Source organism: Eleutherodactylus coqui, chromosome 12 (assembly GCF_035609145.1).
Source record: "Eleutherodactylus coqui strain aEleCoq1 chromosome 12, aEleCoq1.hap1, whole genome shotgun sequence".
NCBI lineage: Eukaryota > Metazoa > Chordata > Amphibia > Anura > Eleutherodactylidae > Eleutherodactylus > Eleutherodactylus coqui.
This window is the reverse complement of record NC_089848.1, coordinates 98,439,342-98,467,098: the sequence shown is the minus strand read 5'-3', so window position 1 is coordinate 98,467,098 and position 27,757 is coordinate 98,439,342. Positions and strand designations below refer to the sequence as shown.

At 43.7% G+C, this 27,757-nt stretch overlaps 1 protein-coding gene across 1 annotated transcript in view; it reads right to left on the bottom strand.

The window, feature by feature from the left end:
• The window catches only part of DPP6 (dipeptidyl peptidase like 6), a 676,815-nt gene that overhangs the window by 48,535 nt on the left and 600,523 nt on the right, over nucleotides 1–27,757 (bottom strand). Inside the window, exon 17 of the mRNA XM_066584876.1 lies at nucleotides 9,334–9,381. Coding sequence (XP_066440973.1) covers nucleotides 9,334–9,381 — 48 coding nt within the window. The remainder of the gene's footprint in view (nucleotides 1–9,333; nucleotides 9,382–27,757) is intronic.

The following is a 27,757-nucleotide window of genomic DNA, read 5'->3' as shown; positions in this document are numbered from 1 at the left end:
GCCCGAGGTGCGGAGCTCTTTAATAATTTACATCCCATCTGCGGTCGCCCTGCAGGCTGTGTTTATATAAATGTGTCACTTTATTCCGCACCCCGTTGTGTATGGTGACACCATCCCGCTGACAATATTGACAGCTAAATTGCAGAAATTAAAGGGCTGATCCTGTATTTTGCATTTGTGGAAAATGACTTTAGTATCTGCATCTGAATTAAGTACAACATATTCAGAAAAGGAAGGTATTTTAAGGCCGGAGCTCGAAACCTGCTTGAATCTCCAAACAGTGCTTTGCATAGAAATGCATATTAGAATGGCCTTGGTTGTGCACAGTTCCATCATCAAAAAGGAGGCTGATATTACATTCAGGGCACCGCTCCATTATTCCATCTTCAGACTGGAGTATCTGTTCAAGTAAACCTATTCTCATGCAAAGCATTAACGTTTTTGTATAAAATACGAAAAAAGTGTCTATTATTCTTCCAGCACCACAGAACAAAGGATAGCAGTAGCGGTTAAAACAGCATTTTTTTACTCAGTCCGTCAAGTACCGGATTAAAATGACACTTCCTTGGCCTTAGAAGAGTCAGGTATAGGTTAGATTGCGGTATATTTAGGTGTGGTGTGGTCTTCCACTTGGTCAAACACATCATTAGGGTCCATTCAGATGAGGGATTCTCCTGTTGGTCTGCTGCTCTGTCCACGATCAGAGTTCTTAAACAGTGCATGCTACGTCTTGTGCCTTATGAAACTGCTCTTGCTTCTGCAAATCTTCATTTGCGCCACCACACACTTTTTATACCTTCTTCACCAACTCCTTCCATTGGAGCGGTTTTCATTCGGGCATGGGTTCTGCCATATGCCCATTTGCTGTTGGAATGTTCATTTTCCCTAGTCCAGTGTCTAGTTATTTCAACCTTTCACATGGTCACTTTACCAGGACAGAGACCGTCTCGCACTAACAACCTTTCCAGACCACTTCCATGTCCTTAGGCCCCACAGGAATCAGGTATAGGTTAGACTTCGATATATTTAAGTATGGTGCAGTAGACGAGGAGCGGGCCCATGGCCGAGGAGATGGCGGGGGTAGAGATGTCACGGTAGCTCAACCATCTCCTCCCCCGTAAGGGATGAATGGGACCCATCCAGGCCACTGTTTAGGGGGGAGACTTGAAGGGGAACCATGAACTGAGCTGGGGTTCAGAACTTACAGTTCAATGTCACGTGACGCCACCGTTCCTTCCTCTGTGGTGAAGCTGGATGATGGAATGATAGTCCACACACAGAGTATAGTTGAAAAGAAAGCCGGGAACGGTCGGCAATGTTGCTTTACTTGGAAACGCCAACACTACACAATCCAACAGTACATAGGCCAGAGCAAAACACAGATGCAGGTAAAGTTGGTGGTGAGATAGGGAGACAAAACTCAGGATGAATATCGGGCCCACAGTCCCAGTTATCTGTGCAGCTCCGCTCATGGAAAACACAGTCATCACTCCACTAGACTCTCAACCTGTCAAACACCCACACTTTGAGCAGCTCTTAATCTGGTCAGTATCATGGACAAGAGCAGGACATGTAATGTCCTCTGCGCCCACCGCTTGGACAGCACATGGACACATGCAAGTTGCGGCTGAGAATCGGAGGCACAACTTCTATACACCCTTCTGAATGGGCTCCTACCCAATTATTCAACCAGTGGACGGATAGATACACTTGGTGCACTCTGGGCATGTCGCACTGGTTAGAGACACCTGCTCTACATTACCAGGGAACTCCAAGGCAGTTGTTTCCTCCACAGACTTCTTGCACAGTGCACCCAACTTCTCGTGCCTTCCAGAACCATACTTGCTTCTGCTAACATTAATTTGTGCCACCACACTCTTTTTATACCCTCCCCGTCAACTCAGTCTGATGCCCAGTTATTCCAATCTCTGGCGTTGTCATCATATCAGGGCAGAGACCCACTTGCAGCACTACTCCTGAGCACGCCAGTACACATTTAATAAACATGTTTGAACAATTACACATGAAAATCCCCCAAATAATTAACTTGGGAGAAGTCTATTCCTTCATCCCCCTGCATGCCACATAAGCACCCACACAAAGCCAAATTTGTGCCCTAAAGTTTATGGATGATGCTGCATGGATTGACAACAAGCCTATAGAACAAACATATGTACTGTCCAAAGTATGGCATGTTCTGATCAGCCAATCACAGGCTTCAGTGATGATTCAGTGGCTACAGGCCTAGCGGCGACAGGGCACTATTTATAATGCGCATGTGCGCCGGCGCACAGGCCGCACATCCGCAATACAGATCCGGAGAGTTACACAGGGGTCCATAGCCAGGCACAGGGTCGAGATCCGCTGCGGGCTCCCGCATGTGGAATCCGACCCGCCTGTGTGCATTCTGCCTAATACAGACATGTGTCCAGACCTGACCGCCGGATTTACTGACCCGATCTCAGGGCATCATGCAGTACTGTGCAAAAGTTTTAGGCAGGTGTGGAAAAAAGGCTGCAAAGTAAGAATGCTTTCAGAAATAGAAGTGTAAATAGTTTTTTTTAGTCAATAAAAAATGCAAAGTGACTGAACAAAAGAGAAATGTAAACCGCATCAATATTTGGTGTGACGCCCTTTACCTTCACAACAGCATCAGTTCTTCTAGTTACACTTGCATAAAGTCAGGGATTTTGTAGGATTATAGTCAGGTGTATTATTACCCTGTTATACCAAACAGGTGATAATGATCAGCATTTTCATAAGTATGTTGAAACACAGTCATTAACCGAAACAGAAATAGCTGTGTAGGAGGCTTCAAAATGGGAGAGGAACAGACAAACTTTCCTACAAAGGCGAAGTTGTGGAAGACAGTTTCATGTCACAAGTCATACACTATGGCAAGACTGAGCACAGGAACAAAGCACAAGGTAGTGTAGGAATGCAATTAAGTGAATAGCCACTAGGGGTCTTGTGGGCAGTCTCCTTAGATAAATATTTGGTAGGGAAAGACTTCAAGCAGTTAACACCTGCTGGGGTGTGGCTGGAGGAAAGAAAACCTCCAAAGCTGATCAGGTCTGGGTACATTGCCGAGCAAGCCGTGGTCCACTGCTGAACTCCGGATGCTGGCTGAAAGAGCCAAAAGTCTGACAGGGGAGGACGCCCCCTAGGCTAACACCCTAGATGGGTATTGTATGTATGTTAATATAGATGTGACTTACATTTCTCTTTTTTTCAGTCACTTTGCATTTGTTAACTGACAAAAATAACTATTAACACTTCTATTTCTGAAAACATTCTTACTTTGTGACCTTTTTTCCACTCCTGCCTAAAACGTTTGCACAGTACTGTAGGTCTCTAAAATGCTTCAAGTTCAGGCCCGTGGTTGGGCCTGGGACATGTCAAAAATGCAGCCAAAGTATGTTCCTCTAAAACTGGCCTTAAACAGCTACTTTTATGAAAAAAAATGCCCTAAAACCAATTACAATTGTAATTCTATATGATGGGACAAAGAGAAAGTCTATAGTAGCGTAAATTTGGCACGACACTTGTATCTGTACCACAAAGTTACATTCCACTGCAAGTATCACAATTTAATATGCAATGTATAGAATAACTCCGATTTTGGGAGGTAACTAGAGATGAGCGAGCGTACTCGGATAAGCGGTACTCGCTCGAGTAATTGGCTTTATCCGAGTACCGCTGTGCTCAGGGCTAAAGATTCGGGTGTCGGCACGGAGCGGGGAGCTGCAGGGGAGATCGGGGAGGAACGGAGGTAAGATCTTTCTCTCCTTCTCTCCCGCTCGCTCTCCCCTGCTCCCCGCTGCGACTCACCTGTCAGCCGCAGCGGCACCCGAATCTTTAGCCCCGAGCACAGCGGTACTCGGATAAAGCCAATTACTCGAGCGAGTAGCGCTTATCCGAGTACGCTCGCTCATCTCTAGAGGTAACCACAACTGCATGACATCAAACAGCTATGCAAATGTAAAAGTAGTATGAGGATCTAAAATCTCCATAAAGACTTAAAAAAGGGCTCACGAGATTGAAAAAAAAAAAAAGAGAGGGGAACAGATAACAATGTAAAGAAAAGATACATCTAAACTCACTTTTTATTTGCTCCCCACATGTTTCTCATTGCTCAGCCAATCGCTGGCCTCAGTGGTCGAGTACCATTTATGCACAGATGCCCACTGAGACCAGTGATTGGCTGAGCAGTCACGTGAGCAATGAACAGCATGTGAACGCTACAGTCACCTCTGGCATTGGACTCGGCGAGAACCGAAGCAGCAATGCGATGGGTATACAGAGAGTCCATATCACATGACCCAGTGCTAGAACCACTGGTCCAGGTAAGTACTACTTCTCCTTAGACAACCCCTTTAACCCTTTCCAATCCACTGTCTGATGTCTTCAGATATTCTGATTGAAGGCTGCACAGCTCCGATGTCGGAAGACGTCCGGCAGGGTATTCTTACTGTATATTATTGGCCGCTATGCTGTTGGGGGCCTCTCCAGCATTTCCCATAGTGCAATACTAGCTCTAGTCAGCAGATGGCGCCATTGTATAATGGCAGAAAGAGAAAAACCCCTAGGAAATCCTGAATTCAAAATTGGATTGCAAAGGATTAAGGCTCTTAACCCTTTCCAATCCACTGTCTGACATCTTCTGACATTCTGATTGAAGGCTGCCCAGCTCTGATGTTGGAAGACGTCTGGCAGGGTATTCTTACTGTATATAACTGGCCGCTCTGCTGTTGGGGGCCTCTCCAGCATTTCCCATAGTGCAATACTAGCTCTAGTCAGCAGATGGCGCCATTGTATAATGGCAGAAAGAGAAAAAAACCCTAGGAAATCCTGAATTCAAAATTGGATTGCAAAGTTAATACAGAAGCCCTACATGCTAATCGACAATTAGTGTTGAGCAAACTGAACCAGTAGAACTCTGTTTCGGGATGAATTTTGCTAAAAGTTCAGTTCTGCATGAACCTGAACCAAGCTTTTCGCAAAGTTCTACCCAAAACAGGGTTCTACTTGTTCGGCTCACTCAACACTAGTCCTGAACACTGGTGTATAACACGATTTAAGAGCCATAGAAGCCCTGTATAAGACTTTCAGCATTATACACAAATTTTAGGGGTTTTGGTATTTTTTTTGTTCCATTCGTAGTAATTCAGACGGGACTAAACGTTTTAGCAAAAGTTCGGCAAACCAGCAAACTTTTCAAAAGTTGGCTCATCACTATCCACAGTCCCAGCTACACCGGATGCCCGTAAAGAAGTAAAGCTCCAGCTAAGTTACTTTCCATGTACTTTAGTCTTTTTCATTTCTGCTCTTGTTTATAAGATCGCTCCTAATGGCATAGTTACAGTCGAGAATTAATTAGGATGTTTAAGTATTTTTCATTGTTACCGAGTGCAAGAAATTTATGAATTTCAATTGTCAGGTTTAACATCAAAACAATGAATAATTGAAAACGCTTTTAAGAAAATGTAATGCGCATTAATAAGTCATGATGGGAAGTGAAAAACGGTTAAACAGGCGAATAAAACAATTAGACTTTTCACTCAGCCGCTAAATGAACACAAATGTTTACGAGTCTGACAATAGCGAAAATAAGTTATTCTGCTAGTTACAGAAAGGTATAAAGTAAGTATATGGCGGTATTACAAGTGGCGGTAATATTTACCTAGACATTTATTAATGCGAACCGGGTAGAAAAAAGACATTTTATATTTTAAATAGAACTTTATGTAATGTTGTAAAGCAGCGCGGTTTATTGCAAGATGTGTTTATAGGAAAACGGCTTCATAATTCTCTTTGCTTTGGAACAAAACAAAGATGCCGCTATATTACTACGCCAATCCTTATTTTACTGCCGCACTTTTGTAGCGTGACGAGAACATCGCCGGAATTTTAATCAACGCTGTTATATGTCACTTTTTAATTGCTCAAATGTGTTTTTGTAGTTTTTTTTTACTAAGGGCTCAGTCACACGGGCGCCGATCCGCCCGTGTTTCTGTACGATTCTGACAGCTGCACTGCAGGTGCGGACGACTCTCCACACCGGCCGGTGAAAGAATACATTGATGGCAATGGAGCCGATCATGCAGACTGTCGCCCGCACGTGGTCAGGCCGTCCTTTCGTGCTGTAAACACGGGCGGATCAGTGCCCGTGTGACTGATCCCTAAAGTTGTAAACTAATCCTTATATATAAGGAATGGCGTATTTTCGACGACTCACTTCAAAAACATCCATGTCAGAATGTTTTTGTGGATTTTGGTTCAAATTTTGATGTGGATTGGCAGCAAACTCTGTATATGTTAGGCCTCGTTCCCACAGCTATAATAAGAGTTGGATCCACGTTTTAGGCCTCATGTCCACGGGGAAAATCGGCCTGCCGCGGATTCTTCATGCAGAATCCCGCAGCGGGTCCATCCTTTCCCGCGGACATGAGGCTAAAAAGTAAGCATTACTTACCTGTCCGGACGCTGCAGATCTGCCCTCCATCGTGGCCAGATCTTCTTTCTTCGGCCCGGTGGATGTGCTCGGCACGCCGGCAGCGTGCCACTCGCATGCGCCGTGCACTCCCGCGCCAGAGAGCAGGAATTCAGCTGCGGGTGTGCCGCAGATGCGGACGGCTTCCATAGGCTTCAATAGAAGCCTGCGGGAGCCGTCCCCGCTGGAGACCCGCACTAAAATAGAGCATGCTGCGGGTGTTTTCCCGCACACGCAATCCGCGCCTCAAGGGAAAATGACATCCGCAGGTATTTAATTACCTGCGGGTGTTCAATGCATCCCTATGGGGCACGGATCACACTGCGGGTGACCCGCTGCGGATCTTTCCCCGTGGACATGAGGCCCTATTCTTTCGACGTGGATATAACACTCAATCTGAGCCTCGGAGTTCTGCTGCAGATTTACATGCAAATTCATACACAGATTGAGGGCTTAAACAGACGGGCATCATTTTGTCCCATTATGCAGCCGTGATTTTCACGGCCACATAATGGGACGAAACAAAACCGTTGATTTCAATGGTTTCATTTTCACTAGCGGTATTCTAGCGCAGGACCTATCTTCCTGCTTTTTTTTTTTCAAACTCCTGCACTGTAGAATGAAGTTAGATTGGTCTGGAGAACCCCCTAAAATGCTGGTTTATGCGCAACTGTGCTTCACAGTGGTGAGCATAGTAGCGCATACGCTCATCTGAAGAAGCCGTTAGCTGAAGTCAATTGAGGCAAATTTGCATGTGGTTGACTGGTCCAGTTTCCATGCAGAAACAACATCAAGAATTCACTTGTTAGTTCTTTTTGCCTGTGATGCGGATTTGAAAATCCGCATGTGAAATAATGCAGGCCCCATGAACTGTGGCATGCATTTCCATAGCATTCAATATAATGCTAAAAAGGTGCTGATTTCGACGTGGATTTTGACGTGGCAGCCATATTGGAATTGGTACCGGAAATATTCCAAATCAATGAGTCATTGACATGGATTTTGATGTAGATCAACTTCAAAATCTGCAGTGGATCCTCTGCTGCAAAAAATCCACTATAGGTGAAAGTAGCCAAAAAAACAAAAAAATATGACTTTATTCAAACTGATAGAAACGTACATTGGAAAAATACATTGTGAATTTCAATGAAAATCCATTTTAGAAATGCGATGCGGGCGTTCATTTTAACATGATGCACCTCTGCACTTCAAAGGCATTGAAGTAAATTGGAACTTTGCCTGTAATACCAAGCTTGGCCACTGCAGAGGGAATGGAGCTTTCTGCTTCCTGCTCTGTGCATGAGAACACTGGTTCAGCAAGCAGCTGATTGGTGGAGGTCCCAAGCAGTGGACCCCGCCAATCTACTATTGATGGCCTATCCTAATGATAGACCAGTAATAGTTTAAGAGTAATCTGTCATCAACTATAAGTACCTTAAGGGGATTGTAACATAATAGTAAGTTATCCCCTATTCACAGGATAGTGGACAACTTACTGATCTCAGTGGGGATGTCAAGCCCTTTAACCCCTTGAGTGGCGGGTTTCCTACCACCCTGTCGTGCCCACCAGGGCAGGTTTTTTAAAATGGTCTAATCATTGAATTTCAACTAGTTTTGCAGTTGCGTCTCAAGAGCCATAACTTTTTCATTTTTCCATTGACATGGCCATATAAGGGCTTGTTTTTTGCGGGACAAGTTGTGATTTTTTAAACAGGGGGGAGGAAAAAAAGAAATGGGGAAAAAAGAAAAAAGGGGCCATATCATTAAGGGGTTAAATAATGTATTAACTTCCTTCTCTGGGTCATTACGACGCATGGATACCACATGTGTGATTGTATTTTTGATTTTTTACAAAGTAAAGAGAGACAAGTGTTTTTTTTATTTTTTTAATAATTTTTTTTACTTTTTTTTTTTAAATTTTTTTAAATTTTTTTATTTTTTTTTTGTCCCTTTAGGGGACTTCCACAGGGACCCATCAGGACCCCTGATCACATTCCAGGGGTCCGATGGTGACAGCCCTTTACATGTTGCAGTGACAGCCCTTTACATGCTGCAGTCACATAGACTGCAGCATGTAAAGGGTTAACACAGCAGAGATCGGAGGTTTTCTCTGATCTCTGCTGTAAGAGCTAGTACCTAGCTGTCCTCTGACAGCTAACAACCAGCTCCCCCTGCCACAGAGACCATCGGCTTGCTTCTGACAAGCCGATGGTCTCTATGGCAACCTGTAAACAAAGCAGGACATTGCCGACATGTCGGCAATATCTTCTGCTGGTTTTCAAAGCCCTTGCTTTGTTCTCTGTGGGTCTGTGCAGGCAGAGCACACTGTTACAGCTTGTGGCATTGTGCTCTGCAGCTCCCATAGTGATACATAGCCCGGAAATCTTCCGGGGTATATCACTATGGGCAGTGGAGCTCGTCACGGAACTTTTCCGGGCGTGCCACTCAAGGGGTTAAATTAATATATGGTGCTAAATGGGGTGTAGCTAAAGGCTCTTGGGCTCGGATGCAAAATTTTATCTTGGTGCCCTCCAACTTCTCTTAACCCCTTACTGCTTATAGTTGGTGACAGGTTCCTCTTAAAGCTGGATAAACCCTTCGCAAGAGTTTTCCACCTTTAAAGGAAATTTTTAAACCACTAGCCATGCACTAAAATAACAAAAGAAACAATACCCACCTCTCCTAACCCCCAGGACCCCTGGTCAGAGGTGAGTATTGTTTCTTTTGATATTTGAGTGCATACCAGCTGTTTAAAAATATATTTTAAAGACGAAAAACCCCTTTAAGTAGTGTTTTTACTATTAACAATAAGTAGCTGTAGTATTTCATTTTTTACTTACTTTGGTTGGCAGTCGTGTTATGTATAGTAACAACAGGAACCCTCGGACCTAAAAAAAATCCATTAAAACAACATTATTAGTGATAGTGAACTACAATGACAGAATAAAAGCCTCCTAGAATAAAATGATGATGGAGTACATTGATAAACAGGGATGTGTCCTTATGTCACGAAAAGGAAGATACTGTGGTTGCTGACGGTTTTACTGTTCATTTGATGCTCTGCAGCGTTAGTGATTTGTAAACTATTGTGACTTTAGAGATGGGAGGGAACAAGGAGCAAAAAAAAGAGTCTGTGCAGCTAGGCTGCAGCATGAGGGTCTGGGGATACTCTCCTGAGTCTATGCAGCTAGGCTGCAGTGTAAGAAGTTGGGGATACTCCCCTATGTCTGTGCAACTAGGTTGCAATTTGGAGAGATAGGGATGCTCCCCTGAGCCTATACAGCTAGGTTGCAATTTGGAGAGATAGGGATGCTGCCCTGAGTCTATGCAGCTAGGCTGCAGTGTGAAAAGCTGTGGATACTTCCCTGAGTCTATGCAGCTAGGCTTCAGTGTGAGAGCTGGGGATACTCCCTTAAGTCTGTGCAGCTAGGCTGCGGTGTGAGAAGCTGGGGTTACTCCTCTGAGTCTATGCAGCTATACTGTGGAGTGAGAAGCAAGGGATAATCCCTGGTGTGAGAGTAACTACAGTGTTACAGGATTAGTCCTATGGTGTGAGCTCCTTAATTAGTCAGATGTTTCTTTTGGATAAAGGCTGAGCTAAATACAAGAACTGGAGAGACTTCTGCCTCTTCATTGTCCTCCTCCCTTCTACCTGACAACGCTGATGTGATACAGAGCTACCGGAGACTACAGTACTGGTGACCGGGTAAGGACTTTTGAGAAACCCGAAACAGGACTTAAACCGTTAATCTGTTTCCTTTTTATGTTTCATTACAACTTGTTACTGAAAACATACATATCGGCTGCCCGACCCTATGAGAAATCTCCCAGAAGCCTCCATTCGAGATTACTGAGCAAACCCAAAACAGATACCAGGGCTTCCCTCCATTACACTATTGTATTTATTACATTGTGTCAATTAATTTTGAAGTATAATGACACATTTCCTATTGTGTTATATCTCCCTTGCAGACCAAAGTGTCTGTATGCTTACAGATTACGAACTTGTTCTGTGTGTCATTTGATGCTGTGCACTCTTTTACTGGAATGGGCAACTGTCATCCAAGAAGTTAGACTAGAATAGGACCCGATGCGATCTTTTTGGTGAGCGGTCTGCAAATCACATCCTATGAGGAACAGCTAAACGATCTGGAAATGTTTAGCTTGCAAAACGAAGGCTGAGAGGAGACTTAATAGCTGTCTACAAATATCTGAGGGGCTGTCACAGTGCTAACTGCAGCAGGTCCTAGACTTCTATGGGGTGCAAATGCGCAGAAGGATAGAGCATGTCCTATTTTTTTGCACGTGCGAAATGTGCATACAAAATCAGGGAATGCGTACAACCACATTGACATCAAGGGGCTCTATTCTCTGCGTATTGTGCGCGTAAATTTCCCTCGTAAATACGCCTGTGTGAAGGAGCCCTTAGATTGGCGTTTTATGTAGTGGTCCAAGTTAACAGTGCATTGGAATGAGGTGTAACAAATCTATTAAGAAGCCCATGCCTCTTGTTAAATTTTTCGCATCTCTGGTCTAGTTAAACTGTGCACAAAATTTGTCGCATCTCTGGTCTAGTTAAACTGTGCACAAAAGTTAATGTAAACTATTGATGGCTAATCCTCAGGATCAGGCACGAATAGTAGATCAGCAGTGGTCCTTCTACGGCTGATCAGCCATTCGTCAATAGGGCTGATTCAGCACTGTGCTGATTTTTGCAGGAAGCAGACAGCTCTATTCCCTTTGCAGTGGCCAGACTTGGTATGACAGCCAAAATTTCCACTCTTTGCCTGTAATCCTAAACCTTGCCACTGCAATGAAAGCAGAGCTGTCTTCTTCCTGCAGAAATCAGCTAATTCCATGAGCACACCAGTTCAAAGTGACAGAACCCCAGCCAATCTTCGTCTATCCCAAGGATAGGCCACCAATAGTTTACAACTGGAAAACCCCTTAAACATAACTGGCACATCGTGATAACTTGATTTACGGTATTGTAGTACCTTATAGACAAACTATCGAAATGTATCAGTGTCTAGTTAACATTTGCTACATCTGTATCTCTCTGCTAAATGATCTGCATTTACCAGGATCCAACCTTTTGCTTCACTGTCAGTAACGTATAAACATGCTGCATAAGAAGAGAACAAATGCCGACATCTTCCGTAAAAATCTGCTGACTGCAGAAAAACGATAGAACGAACCCGCCTCCCCAAAATAGTTCACGTGACCCTTCTGTATCCTCCCGGGTCCGTGTAGCCGATAATTTTATTCTACCAGCTAAACTCCCAGCGTGTAAACAAAGGAAATTCAGATGTTTGGTGGCGGCGTCCGTAGCGCCTCGAAAACATTGATGAATGATTTAAAAGAGCAGCTGCCAGCAACATGAACGGAGAAGAGAGCTCTGCAAAACTAAGATAATTGGCGAGCGCCGTATCTATTTGCCGATTGCAGATCTCTTTATTTGTTGCCTTATGAATAATTCATATTTGATACAAGAAGTTCTCAGAGTGAAGATATTATCCTACAAGAAATAGCCGGCGCGCGTTACGGTCGGCGACTAATGTTTTAAATATATATTTTTTATCTAGCCACGACGATCTGAGCTCCTTCACACGACGGTGCGGCCAGGTCTAAGCTATTGTGTGGGAACAGATTGTTACGAAGGGGCCATAATAAGGTTTGGCTGTTTAGATAGAATCTCTCTGTGCGTGTCATTCCTCTAGTAGGTGTGTGTATATATATATGTATGTATGTGTGCATATATATATGTTATACACATGTATATCACATTTCATAATAGGACCCATTCCGTTTCACCTTCTGCACTGTCAATAACTATAGTACATGACTTGAATAAATCATGAGATTCCTTTTGCTGCTCTTCTCTTGCGGCATCTGCACTTTAATGAGACAATTCAATAATACAACCGAGAAGCCTGAAGACCCCGAAGGACTAATGAGGTGACATCCAGGAATGAGAAAAAGAAGGGATTTAGGCTAGGTTCAATCTGCACTTGAGGCAATATCTTCAGCTTGACCGTTTAACCCCTGCACAGAATACAGTATCATGCAATACTAGAGTATTGCATTGTACTGTGTAACAAACAATCGCAAGTTCAAGTCCACTAACAAATATGTGAAAATAAGTAAAAAATAAGTTTTATTAACAGAGTTGTACCAAAATTACAAATTATACAAGTAATTACAATAATTTGCTGATCGGCTGGCGGTCTCCCTACTGAGACCTCTGTTGAACAGTCTCCTGTTCTGGTTGTCACTGTAGGTAGGGGTTGTTTCTTCCCCCACAATGACATCAGCATGAAGGGGGCACTTGCTAAGCATGTGTGGTGGGCACTCTGTTTATTTCAATGGGTCTGACAGAAATACCCGAGCGGCACCCACAGTCACATTAAAAGTGAATGTAATATTGGTGCGCTTGCATGACAAGCGCTCCATTTGGTCTCCTTCTCACTCCGGCAGGTGCAGTAACCCCACAGTGAGGAGTACCAGGGATATGGGACCCCCTGATCTTAAGAGTGAGATCCCCATTGATCAGCAGGTTATCCTCTGGTAAAACCCCTTTAATTATTAGGAAACATAAAAAGAAGCAAAAGTTTAAAAAGCCTCCCTTTTCCCACTCAAAAAAAGGGAAAATAAAAAATCGGTATTGGTACAACCATGACAGTCTAATTTACCAAAATATCACATTATCAACCCCGCACGGTGAACATTGTCAGAAAAGAACAATATGTAGTGCCCAAACTGTGCTTTTTTGGTCACCATAAGGGCGAGCACCCACTGGCGTTTTGCCGCGTTTCCCGCGATTTTTCCACGCGTTTTTCGCGGCGTTTTCGCGGCTTTTCCATTAATTTCCATTGACTTTCATGGATGCATTAGGAGAAAAATAAGGACACATATGCAACTGACAGTTCCTATGTTAAAAACGCAAACGCAACGCAAAAAAAAACGCCAGTGGACAGGAACACATGTTATCTCTATGCCTGTGCAGGAAAAACGCAAAACGCAAAACGCAGGTAAAAAAACGCCAGTGGGTGCTCGCCCTAACTCTAAAAAAAAAAGAATAAAAAGCAATCAAAACATCAAATGCTATTACTTAGAGATGAGCGAGCATACTCGCTAAGGGCAATTGCTCGAGCGAGCATTGCCCTTAGCCAGTACCTGCCTGCTCGAGACAAAAGGTTCGGCTGTCGGCGCGGGTGACAGGTGAGTTGCGGTGGTCAGCAGGGGGAGCAAGGGGGAGAGAGGGAGAGATCTCCCCTCCGTTCCTCCCCACTCTCCCCCGCCGTTCCCTGACCGCCGCCGGCAGCCGAACCTTTTCTCTCGAGCGGGCAGGTAGTCGCTAAGGGCAATGCTCGCTCGAGCAAATGCCTTTAGCGAGTATGCTCGCTCATTACTAGCTATTACTAAAAACAACAGGTAGCCCCCCAAAAAATGAGTCCTTCCACAACCCAATTAAAAGAAAAATAAAAAGTTATGGAGGTCAAAAAATGGTGACAGAAAGCTAATTTCTTTAAAAGGTTTTTTTTAAGTAGTACTGGATAAAAAACTACATAAATTTGGTAACTACATAATAGTACTGACCCAAAGAATAGAGATGACATGTTATTTTTACTGCACCGGGAAGGTTGTAAAAGCAACCCCCCCCCCCCCCTCCCAAAAAAATGGTAAAATTGTGTTAGTTTTTTTTTCTCATTTTTCCTCACTGAAAACTTTTTAAAAGTTTTCCAATACATTATAAGATACATTAATTGGTACCATTGAAAAATGCAACTCTTCTCGCAAAAAACAAGCCCTCATGTAGCTATGCTGTTGGAAAAAAAATAAGTTATGATTTTTAAATATGTGGAGGAAAAAAGTGAAAGAAACCCAGAAACAAACAAGAGCTGCAGCGAGAAGGGGAATTAAGGGGTTTTACTATACCTTAAAACAGTTCTGTTCTTCCTTGTTGCTACTGACAAGGACATGTGACTGCTGCAGCCAATCACTGCTTATAGAAGATCACTGCTGTGGCCAGTGATTGGCTGCAGCAGTCACATGTCCTGGTCAGTAGCAATGAGGAAGGACAGGCAATATATATTGTGGGAAACCCCCTTTAAATGTGTCATTTTGCATTGAATTTGGAGAAACCGCTTATATTAGTTGTGTTGAACTATTTAAATTGTTCTTGTTTGATTGCAAAAAAAAAGAAAAGCTGAAAGTTTGTAATTTTAGCAAATAAAGCTAATTTGCAATGCGAGTTGAATAATTTTGATTGCAACTGTAAATAGAAATTGCGAATATTCATCATTTCCAGGTGCGGGAAAACATCTGTTCCAGGAAAGAGTGATACTGTTAAAAGTGAGGCTGCAGCAAAAGATAAGTGCCTCATTTTATGTGTTTAGTGGTTCTTTAAAAACATCATCAGTGGGATTTTGCTCATGCAGAGATTTTATGGCGCATCCTGCGATCACGTATCCGCCATTAATCATGGCAGAAGACAAGTTAATGTATTGCTCCGGCTATAATACCTTCACATTTCAGTAAGAAGTACTCCAGGGTGTGACTGAACGAGGCGCTGACATAAGTACAGTTCTCAATCAATAAGCAGGAGATGCACTGACGGTTGAAGCTCCCGTTGGTGTTCGTACTGCGAAGAGAATGAGTCAAGTGTATCAGTCTGAGGTTACCAGATCCTCAACGAGCAGCTAGAATGGATACAATGTGGGAAGAAAGGCCAGAGAGTTAAGCAGACAACAAAGTAACGATTATCTAATTACTTACTCAATTGTAAAAAAAAAAACCTCGGCAAAGCTGTCGGAGTGCGGAGCCTGGACAGATTAATTACTTACATCTCAGGGCTCACTCACACGGGCAGCGTATTAGGGCCCATTCAGACGAACATATTTGCAGAGGCGTTTACGTGACAAAATGATGCCTTCGTGTGGCGCAGAGTGTTAAGGCAGCAGTATGCAGCCCTAAGCTCTCGCTCACGACCTGAAGGTTGTAGGTTCAATCCCCGCAGGGTTCAGGTAGCCGGCCCAAAGTTGACTCAGCCTTCCGAGGTCGGTAAAATGAGCACCCAGCTTGGCGGGAGGTAATAAATAAATTACCAGAAAGTGCTGCGGAATAAGTTGCAAGTCCATTTTCCTTCTATTTCTATAGATCCGGTCCGCGAAATCTATGTCCGCGAAAAGATGGTCTTTGTCAATGTTATGCAGACAGCTGCCATAGACTTCTATGGCGTCTCAATAGAAGGGAGGGGGAGGGACTTACCATGCGTACAACGCAGGGAAAAGAAGACAGCAGGCCCTAATTAGGCATTTAATTGTCATTCTATTCCACAGGAAGGGTGTAAACTGGCATTTCAATCGCAAAAAAAAAAAAAGAGCAATCTGCAAGCGCGAACGTATCAGCCTCTTTCTTGTCAACTTTTAACCTTATCCGATCCACTGTCTGACGTCCAGACATTCTGATTGAAGGCTGTACAGCTCCGATGTTAGAAGACGTCCAGCAGGGTATTCTTACTGTATACTACTGGCCGCTCTGTTGTCAGGGGCCTCTTCAGCATGTCCAATATCACAGTACTGGCTCTAGCAAGCAGATGGCGCCATTGTATAATGGCAGAAAGAGAAAACCCCCTAAGAAACTCTGCATTCAAAATTGGATTGCAAAGGGTTAACTTCATTCATGCAAAATACATTCCGACCGGCGAACATATTTACGCATACGCTCATCCGAATAAGCCCTTATGCGCATATTTTTCACGCACGTGTTACGCAGTCCTAAAAGCTGATTGATTTACATTGGGCCATCCAGACATGTTTATGTCACATGTGAAAAAAAAGCAGCATGCTCTATTTTCCCCGCGTAATATTCCCATTATAGCCCAAATATGCAGAAAATATGTATGTTGCATGCGTATTAAACTGTGTACTGCTTATTAAGCCGAGCTCACACGACCACGTTCACCAGCGTGCCACGCATGTATTTCTCACACACAAACAAACATCAAGTTCGCATGCCGCTAATTCCAATGCACTATCTTGATAGGCATGCACGCATAAAATGCGCCAAGATAGAACATGCAGTGTTTTTTTTTTTTTTGGGGGGGGGGGGGGGGTATTTTGGGTGTATCGTCTGGGCGGCGTAATTAAAAGTCTATGGAAGAATGGTACTGCGTATTACAGGTGACAAAACTGCAAGTGCAATATGCAGTAGCATACGTTCATGTGAGACCGGCTGTAGGCATGTAATACGCAGCCCCTTATGCCTCTGTGAGTGAGTCCTTATGTTGGCCAGGGCATGTGACTATTGTAGCCAATCACTGGCCATAGCAGGTCCCTTCTGCAGCTAGTGATTGGCTACAGCAGTCACATGTCCCGGTCCCACTCCTGGGCCCGGGTGCAACCGCATCCCCTGCATCCTCTATAATTACGCCCCTGCATGGGTGATTTAAAAGTTGCGCTCAAGATTCTTGGACGCAACTCCCATCGGTAGCACTGGGCCCGCCCCCATCTGTACGCTCTCCAATATGCTGAGCACCACACATTGACATGCACCATTCCCAATCGGACATCAATAGTACATGCTGTAATCTTTTTTTTACTCGGACACCCATTAAAATGAATAGGTCCGCTTTTCAGACCGGTCCGAAAATAAGGCGGAAGAAAGCCTGTTTGCAAGTATCGTTACGGGGACTTCACTGCCACACAGCTACTTGATATAGACATCTTATCAATAAGCTATTAACATTCATATTTGAGCACATAAATCATTCTATGCAAATTGAAAGCAGTGTTATATGATATATTATATCAATCAGTAACATTCAGCATATTATGTTCTTAGGTGAGATTTCCTAAACTTGCGCCCCGCAGTGACATCACGGCACAATGTAACAGATCAAAGCCTATTTACCTGTATAACTGTCTACGCGTTGGGCCATCTTCTGTGCTGAGAAAGTAGCTACAGGAAATTAAAAATACAGATTAAAAAAGGGAACGGAGAAGAATATATGTCTTACATAAAAGATACAGAGTACCAGCAGGTAGTTACAGAGGGAAAAAAATAATTACAGCCTAGAATGCTGAAGGGGAAACTGCGAAGACTTTGAACTTTTTTCCTTTACTCTCTCGGTCCCAAATCATTAATCCGGTTTCTTTAGAAACAATGTCCATGTTTGATCTGAAATCGCCTTTATATGAAGAGGATTATTTAATGCAACATGAAAAATACATCCTTTCTTTTTGATTATTTTTGCTCATCATTAATCTTAAGTAATTGTCATATTAATGTTTTTTGTTTTTTTTCCGCCTAAGTTTTAAGCTGTATGAATCCCATACTCTTTTATGGAGCAGAATTGTTAGAGGTGCAAGATGAAAAAAAGTTGCCAAGTGCAGCCGGAAGTTTCATTGATCTTGTGAGTTCATTCTCACTTAAAGGCTAAGGACGTCTTTGCTGAACTGTGTTGTCAATCTCTGTATTTTCACATAAAAAAATGTTAAAAACAACCAATTGCAAAAATGATTTTTAACTATTAACGTTCTATGCTTCCACGTGCTCCAATATACTGCTGTGTTGGGGGGATGAGATTTACGCAGAATCCATCACTCTGGCAGACTGATGCTAATGACAGGAGGGGAGAGAGATGTGTGATGTAAGGTTTATAGAAGGTGGAGGGGGGAGATGTGTGAAATCTTACTTATAGCAGGGGGAAGTGAGAAGATTTAGCTCATTATTTAACTAATTAAAGGGGTTGTCCCGAGGCAGCAAGTGGGTCTATACACTTCTGCATGGCCATAATAATGCACTTTGTAATGTACATTGTGCATTAATTATGAGCCATACAGAAGTTATAAAAAGTTTTATACTTACCTGCTCCGTTGCTGGCGTCCTCGTCTCCATGGTGCCGACTAATTTTCGCCCTCCGATGGCCAAATTAGCCGCGCTTGCGCAGTCCGGGTCTTCTTCTTTTCTGAATGGGGCTCCGTGTAGCTCCGTGTAGCTCCGCCCCGTCACGTGCCGATTCCAGCCAATCAGGAGGCTGGAATCGGCAATGGACCGCACAGAAGCCCTGCGGTCCATGAAGACAGAGGATCCCGGCGGCCATCTTCAGCAGGTGAGTATGAAGACGCCGGACCGCCGGGATTCAGGTAAGCGCTGTGCGGGTGGTTTTTTTAACCCCTGCATCGGGGTTGTCTCGCGCCGAACAGGGGGGGGGTTTAAAAAAAAAAAAAAACCGTTTCGGCGCGGGACAACCCCTTTAATCAGGATTTACTCTACCTAACTACAAAGTGCTGGCTGCTAACTAACTGCTTGTGGTTCCGAGTGCTGACGCTCTCCTTACTGTGCCGGATCATCTGGCTTTGGTCTTGTAGCTGATGGATGTAGGCTGAGGCGCATATGAAGTGACAAGAGCAGTGAGAAGAAATGAATTATGTATGAGAAAAGAGCTGGGTGTCCCGCACAGTAAGTAGTGGGTGTCCGCAGTAAGGCTTGAGCAGTAAGTTATAGAATGTTACTTTGTAGTTAGGTAGAGTAAGTAATTTAGTAATTAGCTAAATTGTGTGTGTCAATACAGCTCCTCCCTTCCCTCCGCTCTAAGTAGGATTTCACACATCTGCCCCCTCCTGTCATTAGTTTCAGTCTTGTAACTACTAGTGTTGAGCAAACAGAAAGTTAAAGCGCTGTTTCTGGTCAAACTTTGCTAACAGTTCGGTTTGGCAAGAACTGGAAGCTCGGGTGGTTCACCTTGGCGGAACCCAGTAGACATAAAAAGAAGAAAGGGAAGAGCTAAAAGAGGAAGAAGAAAAGAGACGAAGAAGAGGAAGAAGTAAAATAATAAGATGAAGGGGAAGAGGAAGAAGAAGTAGGAGGAAGAAGGGGGAGAGGAAAAAAAGAAAAAGAAGAAGGGGGAGAGGAAAAAAGAGGAAGTGGAAGAAAAAGAGAAATAAGATGAAGGCTTAGAGGAAGAAGAAGAGGAGGAGAAGGGGAAAAGGGAGGCAGAAGAACAAGAAGGAGAAGGAAGAAGAAGAATAAAGGGAAGAGGAAAAAAAGACGAAGAGGAAGAAGAAGAAAACTTCTTCCTCTTCCTCCTCCTCTTCTTTTTCTTCTGCTATTCAGTGCTTTTATGACTCTTAGTGTTATACACCAGTTATAAGGATATTGGTATAGTTGAGGTTTGGGTTGAACTAATTCAGACAAAACCAAACTTTCTGCCCAAATTCAGCAAACCAGCCAACCCAACTTTTGAAAACTTCCCTAATCACTAATCTCTCCCCACTCCACCTGTTATAGACTTGACATTTCACATCTTCCCCTCTTCTCCTATCATTAGTTCCAGTCACCCATCAACCTGCCTGACTGATGGATTCTGCAAAAATCTCAGCCCTTCAACAGAACAGCGTATTGGAGCTCATGGAAGCACAGAAAGTAAACAGTTAAAAAATTGTAATAACAACCAATTGCAAAAAATGATTTTTATATTAAAATACACAGATTTACAAAAAAAAAGTCAGCAAAGCTGTACATAACCTTTAACTAGGCTTTCCAGTTGTTGAACTGACAAAATTTGTGACATCCTTTCTCAGTGATTGTCAGACCTCAGGAGTCAAGAATCGGTGATTTAATAAGCAAGGCGCCTTCTCTGTATACTACAGTAAGGGCACATTTTACTATGCCCCACTGTGACTAGAAATGTTCGCCTTTGTGATCATTTATGTCCATCCTGATGGAACCTGAGGATATTTGTTATTATTCACTTTTATAGGTGTTCAGATTAGATGCAATGTTTAGTTAACTTTATCTTATGTAATAGGGAATAGCGTTACCAGCAGCAAGGCTGAATTATAGGGAGGGCAAAAGGGGAAATTGCAAAAAGGCCAACATCACCTAGTTCCCTCTGAAAGTTCTAGCAGTAAAACAATATATTTTTTTTTGCATATAATTTTTTGGATACCTTTAACCCATTAAAGGGGGATTTCCAGGACTCAGCTATTGATGACCTGTCCTGAGGATAAGTCATCAATAGTTGATCGGTGTGCATTTGCCGCTCGGATGCCTGCCATGGCCATGGCCGCTTCAGTCCAAACCAGGCACATCACCATACAATGTATAGCAGCTGTGCCCGGTATGACAGCTCAATACCATTCACTTCAAAAGGACCGAGCTGTCTCAGGCCATGTGACTGATGGACATGATGTCACATGCCTGAAATGGGGACGTGGCCAGGGGCGTAACTATAGAGTATGCAGGGGATGCAGTTGCACCCGGGCCCAGGAGCCTTAGGGGGCCCATAAGGCCTCTCTTCTCCCTATAGGGAACCCAGTACTATAAGTAGAACATTATAGTTGGGGGCCCTGTTACAAGTTTTGCATCGGGGCCCGGGAGCTTCAAGTTACGCCTCTGGACGTGGTCTCTGCAATTAACTGAACGGTGGGGGTCCAAAGCGGCAAAACCTCAATCATCAACTATTCATGAATCATGACCTATTCTGAGGATAGGTTATCAATAGTTATAGGCTATAGACCAGGTGATAGGGAACAGAGATCTGTATTTTTCATACGCACCCATTTCCTGAAGTCTGTCCACCATTCAATCTTTTCAGAGTTCCGTGTATGCATTCCCCCCACAGACTTGTATAGGAGAATGAATGCATAGGACTATGAAGAGTTGGATTTTCAGCTGGCGCACGGACTTCGGTGGCGGGCGCAGCAGGAACCAGGAAATGGGTATGAAAAATACAGCACTTGGCTCCTTGTCACCTTGTCTAACAGCACCATAAGTTAGTTTATGCAAGTGACAGGTTCTCTTTAAAAAGTATCTTCCCATGATGGAATTCTACAAACCGCGACAAAATCCGCCTCTTTCTGCTGCAGATCCACAAGCAGATTTAGCCCATTGATAGAGCTAAATCCATGTCAAAAATCGCGACGGAAGATGTCAATTTTGTTGTGCTTTATAGACCCAAAATTCACATTGGAAATTCCGCAGTGAATTCTGACGTGGGAATATACCCAAAGAGACCCTCCTGTTTCGGGACAAATCTCTGTTCTAGGACAGGATAGGCAAGGTAGTATATTACCTCCAGTTCTAATTCAAGACGGCTGCAGCAATTTTCTAACTACCTAATGCACACTATACAGGGCTCTCTGATGATACAAGCAGCTCTGGCCAATCAGAGAAGAAGTATAGTGTATTGGTTGTGTAACACTACCAATGCGCTGTGGAGAGTAGTAGGCTGAAGACTGTGCCGGCCATCTTGAATGCAGACTCACCGATCGGCATTGTTTTTACGGCGTTATAAATGACATGATAACATTTTTCTGCAGGTTGGAACAATTACGAAGATATCAAAATTAAATATATATTTATATATTGTTTAGGAGTTTTTTTTCTTGTTAGGAAAATAATTTACTTTTGGCATCATTTTTCCATTGACGGAGTTGCATGATGACTTGTTTTTATGTGATGAGCTTTCGTTTTCATTGATACCATTTTGGGGCATATATGACTTTTTAAATCATTTTTAATCTGCATTTAGACATTTTGACTTTTTTTTTTATGTTCACCGTGTGGGATGGAATAAGCGTTTCCTTTATTGTCCGTAATGACTATACCCTCATGCACACGTTAATTGTTGACTGAATGGTTCAGGGTGAAGATTTCCCCAATTCTATGCAATTCTCTAAAATCAGCTGAACGTGTGTGTATCCTTGTAGAGGAAGGGAGGGGGGCGAGCAGCCAGCAGACACCTTCAGGACTGCTTATCTCACACCAAGAACCCGATAAGAAAATTTAACCTGTCTAATTAATTTCTGCCCTGAGAACAGACGCTCAAGGTGCCTGAGGGCCTTTATAGACATGGATGCTGGAACCTGACGAAGACGGCGGGGTGCGCTGACAACAATCTCATGCCGATACCTGCTTTACATGTCCTTTACAGCTTAGGGCAACCTCCAAGAACGATGATAGAGGACTCTCTTTTTAACAGCTAATGCACAGCTTAGTACATAATGATGAAGATATGAAATCATTAGTAAACGCTAAAAATTAGCGCGTTGTCCAACTACCAGTCTTAGAAAGTTCTGTAACTTTGGCTAAACTACTTCTGTGCGCTGGTTTCTAATTGACTTCCCATGATGTAATAAATGAGGATGGAAATAAACAGCTTTGTTATATTAGATTATAGGCGTCATCCTGCAACTTGGTTTATAGAAAGTGATTTCATTGCTTTACTCCCTTGATGTATCTAAGTCATGCATTTATATCATTTGCATGCACTTCTATGTCACACACTTTTAAGTTTCTTAAAGGGAACTTGTCATCAGTTTCCAGCAGGATAAACCAATGGCAGGTAGATATTAATGAAGTAGAGAGCATACCAAATCTGTTTTTGTTACTACGCTTAATTACGTGCCACCTAGTGAAAAGGACTTTTAATAATTCCTACAGTCCACTAATGAGCCCGGATAGTCTTTGTTACCTGCAGTGTGCTCTGTTACCCAGCCGCTCTGTCAATCATAGATGTAGATGAGGTCCCCAGGCTGCCTCTCCTACAATTATTGTAAAGCCAGTCATTACAGTCAATGGACAGACTGCAATATTAATGTTGATCAATAGAGGGAGCTCTAACACAGGTAGAGACTATGGTCAATAGAAATCAATGGAGCCATTATATTCTATAGACCTTACTAAGCATGCTCAGTAGGAATGTGCTAGAAACCTCCGGAAAAAGGCTTTGAGGAACTATATCAGAAAGCTCAGCAGAGCAGTAGTGTAGGACAGTTCTGCTGTGTTGAGGACTGCCGGAGCTGAGAACTGCTGCTGCCAAGAACCTCTTGGTCAATAAGCTGCCAGATCGCTCAACTTCAGGAGTAGTTTGCCCGACACAGACAGGGACTTCCATAGGATAGTAACCAGGTTGAGACCTCCGCCACGATGATGCTTACAAAGGGCAACCATTAGAGCTTTTCATTAACCGAGACACAGCTGCCAGACATGAAAAAGACCGGTCTCCAACTAGCTGGTGTGCACACACTAATAGGGACAATTACTTGATGGATTGTATGGCTCTTAAGACTCTGATTTCTCTAGACTGAGACAAGTTAGGTAAGTACAAAACCATAAAGAAAATGAATCCCAGCTCTGCAAAGGTCAAACAGCAGGATCGGAGTAGAAGTTAACAGTATAAAATAGAGAGAAAGGTAATATAGTGGACTTCGTAATGCTGTATATACTTACATTTTTTGATTTTTTTCATCATATGCCAGAATCTCCGTAACGTCCCAGTCTCCTGAGGTGATAGACTGTAAATTGTCATTACTGTTGTTCGCCTAAAACATGAATAAAACGGCTGAAATAAAAAAACACTGAAAATAATTTTCTGAATCAAATGCTATAAAATTATAAATATTGTGACAACCCGGGGTAAGTCAGCTCACGCGATCACTGCTCCTGGGTAAGATAGTGGGCACAAGAATTTTCAAGCTGGTACTACTACAACCATTCATAGTCTAAGGCCTCATGTCCACGGACAAAAGAAGAATTAAAATCCGCAGCGGATCACCCGCACGCGGATCCGCACCCCATAGGGATGCATTGACCACCCGCAGGTAGATAAATACCCGCGGATGGTCAATAAAAGTGAATTTAAAAAAATCTGGAGCATGAAAAAAAATGGACATGCTCCATTTAGGTGCGGGACTCCCGCGGGGACGGCTCCCGCAGGCTTCTATTGAAGCCTATAGAAGCTGTCCGGATCCGCAGGAGACCTAAAATCAGAATTAACTCACCTGCTCCGGGTGATGCAGATCTTCCTTCCTTCGCGGCAGGATCTTCTTTCTTCGGTCCGGCGGATGTGCCCGATGCTTGCGTGCGGCACGCAGCCGGCATGCCGAGCGCATCCGCCCGGCCGAAAAAAGAAGATCCGGCCGCGAAGAAGGGAAGACCTGCACGGCTGCAGGTGAGTTTATTCTTATTTATTCTTCTTTTCAGCGCTCATGTCCCCGGGAAAGGAGGGACCCGCTGCGGATTCCCCATGTAGAATCCGTAGCGGGCCTGATTTTCCCCGTGGACATGAGGCCTAATGCCTATTATAGTCCAGCTATTAAGGGACCTTGCACACAGGACAGAACTGTCCGCAGGATGCAGCGCAGATTCCTGATTTTGTCAATTAGTGCAGATTTTCTGTGCTTTTCACTGCGGAATGCATTCTGCAGAACGTCTTGCGGAATTTCTGGCGTTTTTGTTCTGCAGACTTTAATTGGGGAATTATATCTCCTGCATCCGCAGCAACAATTCCGCAAGACATCCTTAAATAAGGAGCAGAAAACTTTTCAACTGCCAAAATTAATCTTGCAGTTTTGAAGTAAAGATGTGTGGATTTTATCAGGTGTGGAATTCAAGCCCCATAGGGATACCAAAAATGTCTATGTGGAGTAATTCCATCGCAAGCCGTTAAAATGTTCCTATAGGAAAGAATAGCTCTGCCATTGCCAGTCCCAAGCCTGGAAGAGGAAGGAGAAGGATTGGGGGGCTTGGGCAGCACCCCACCCGGGAAAATAAAAAGAAAGCAAAAAAAACCCCACTCTTGATACAAAAATGGTAAGAAAATAAAAACAAACATGGTCAAGGAACAGTGAAGAGTGTCTTTTTATGATGGTGGCAGACCAAAGTTGCCAAACAGCCATTTGTAGCTTGAGGTATGATGCCGCCTTCACTACTGAGTCAATAACATGCCCTAAGGAAAGAATGGCAAGAATCGCTATCTCATAGAATCCAAATAATGGGAAGCATCAGCAGGGAAGTCAAGAAACCACTTGATGACGTACATTTGTAGAAAACTTGCACTCTGCCATCCTTTTATATGGAATGATATTGGAACTGTTGCCTTTGACCATCAATGATGGCATTCTCTTATCACCCAATGCGCCAAAAGGCATTTGAGGTCATAAGTAGTGATGAGCGAGCAAACTCGCTAAGGGCAATTGCTCGAGCGAGCATTGCCCTTAGTGAGTACCTGCCCACTCGAGAGAAAAGGTTTGGCTGCCGGCGGCAGGCAGGGAGTGGCGGGGGAGAGCGGGAAGGAACGGAAGGGAGATCTCTCTCTCCCTCTCCCCCCCCCCCCACTCCCCCTGCTCACTGCCGCAACTCACCTGTCACCCGCGCCGGCAGCCGAACCTTTTCTCTCAAGCGGGCAGGTACTCGCTAAGGGCAAAGCTCGCTCGAGCAATTGCCCTTAGCGAGTATGCTCGCTCATCTCTAGTCATAAGTCATCGGAAAGAATGGACGATTCTTGCAGAAGAATCACCCATTCTTTTCTATGACTTATGACAGAACAAAACTGAACCGAACAGTCCCCCCATTGACTATAATGTGGATCCATTTGATTTCCAGCCAGCAATTCAGCGTTTTGCTGCGCTATTCCATCCTGTTTGCTAGCGGAAATCAGCAATGAAGGTGCTGAACGGAACATCCAACGCTGATGTGAAAAAATCCTTATGGCTATGTTCACGTGAACGTAGCCTAAAACCTGTCTGCAATCCCGAATCACAATCCGTACTTAGACCTGCGGGTTTTGGTGTGGAATGCCACAGCTGTGGATTTGGCTGCGTCCTGCAACGTAATTCCGCCCCGTGTGAAAAGTCCCTTAGGTTTCTACTAATGGCATTGAAGAGCACAGAACAGTTATTTTGACAGCCCCTCCACCACAGTAAGGATTGTACCCTCTTCTCTCCCCATTTCTTGTAAAGCAATGTCTTACTTGTGATGAAGAAACAGCAATGTGGTGAAATTTCCCGCGACCTAACTGTGGAATTGCTCTCACAAAGAAGAACTTTCTGCCGTCCTTTGAGAAGATTGGCTGTTCATTCTGAAATACAGACGAGATAGAGGAGTTAGCATTCATGAGGCAGAAATCAATAGTCTAATGGTTCAGCTAAACACTCGAAGCTGAGCTGTATGAAAAACAATTGCGTAGCGTTAACTGTTATTACCCGTACTGTAGTCTCATTTCTTGCAGCTTAATGATGCCGCGTGGGTAATATGCAGCGGCAACATAAACTGTAAGTCCCTGTCACATCAGCTTTACTAGGAATCTGATCCTGTTGGCGCTCGTGAGGAATTCTAATGGGGTATAAAGTGACGGAATTACAAAGAAAAGCAAACTCAAACATTCACTGAATTAGAGACCCCCATCTAGTGGTGTTGGACCTCCTTTGGGTTTCAGAATCACAGAAATTCATCGTGGTGCAGATTCCACTAGATGATGAAATTGTTCTGCAGGAATATCGGCCCCTGCGGACAGGAAGCTTCTTGTAGTTGCTGCAGATTAGATGAAGGTGCTGATATGTTCTGACCAGCTGACAGGAAGGATTCACAGAGTCATGCTGCTTGTGCATAGTTCTGACCTCCCATGAACAACAGAAATCTGGATGCATCTGAACAGGTGATGTTTTTCCACAATTTCCTACAATTTTTGCATTCTTTCATCCTCTGGAGTCTTATCTTTCTTTTTCTATTCGACACAATGGAGCTGGAACTGGTCAACTGCTGTTGTAGCCCATCGATGCTAAGCAATGGCGAATTATGCATTTGGACTCGTTACTTGGAGCACCAGCATTGTATTTAGCTGTTCTTGACTGTGCAGCGCCCTCGTCAGAACATCCTCCTCTGACCCCTTCAAGAAATGAGTTGTTTCCATCCACAGGATCCCCTTTCAATGGATGTTTTTCCTCAATCACACCATTCTCGGTATACTCTCCACCTGGTAAACGAGAAAACCCCACAAGGTTGGCAGTGACATCCTGGCCCCGGCTAGTCTAGCATTGATGACCGGGCCTTGTTGGAGGTCACTCAAATCTACGAATTTTCCCAACTAATGTGGATTCACACTGAAACCGATCCATGGAGAACTTGTCCCGTGATTTATGCTGCGCTCCAGGGTCATGGGTCTTCTTTTTATACAGGGAAGCTCCAATCGTGAAAGGGCCGAGGGGTCCAATAAAGGGCCATGAAGTGTAAAGCACATACAAATAGTATTTTGCTATAATAAAAGAATAGGTAAAATATAGCCATAGTAACAACTATCAACACAGGAACTGTTACTGCCCAAAATGAAATGTGTGACTACATGTAAATGAAGGAGCTGCACAATGGAGGCTCCAGATTTTGTTGGCAATTTTTTCTATTGCAAAAACTATCCCTGACCTCACATGATCCATCTAGTGGTCGATGGAATACAAGATGCTTTTACTTGATAGGGGGTAA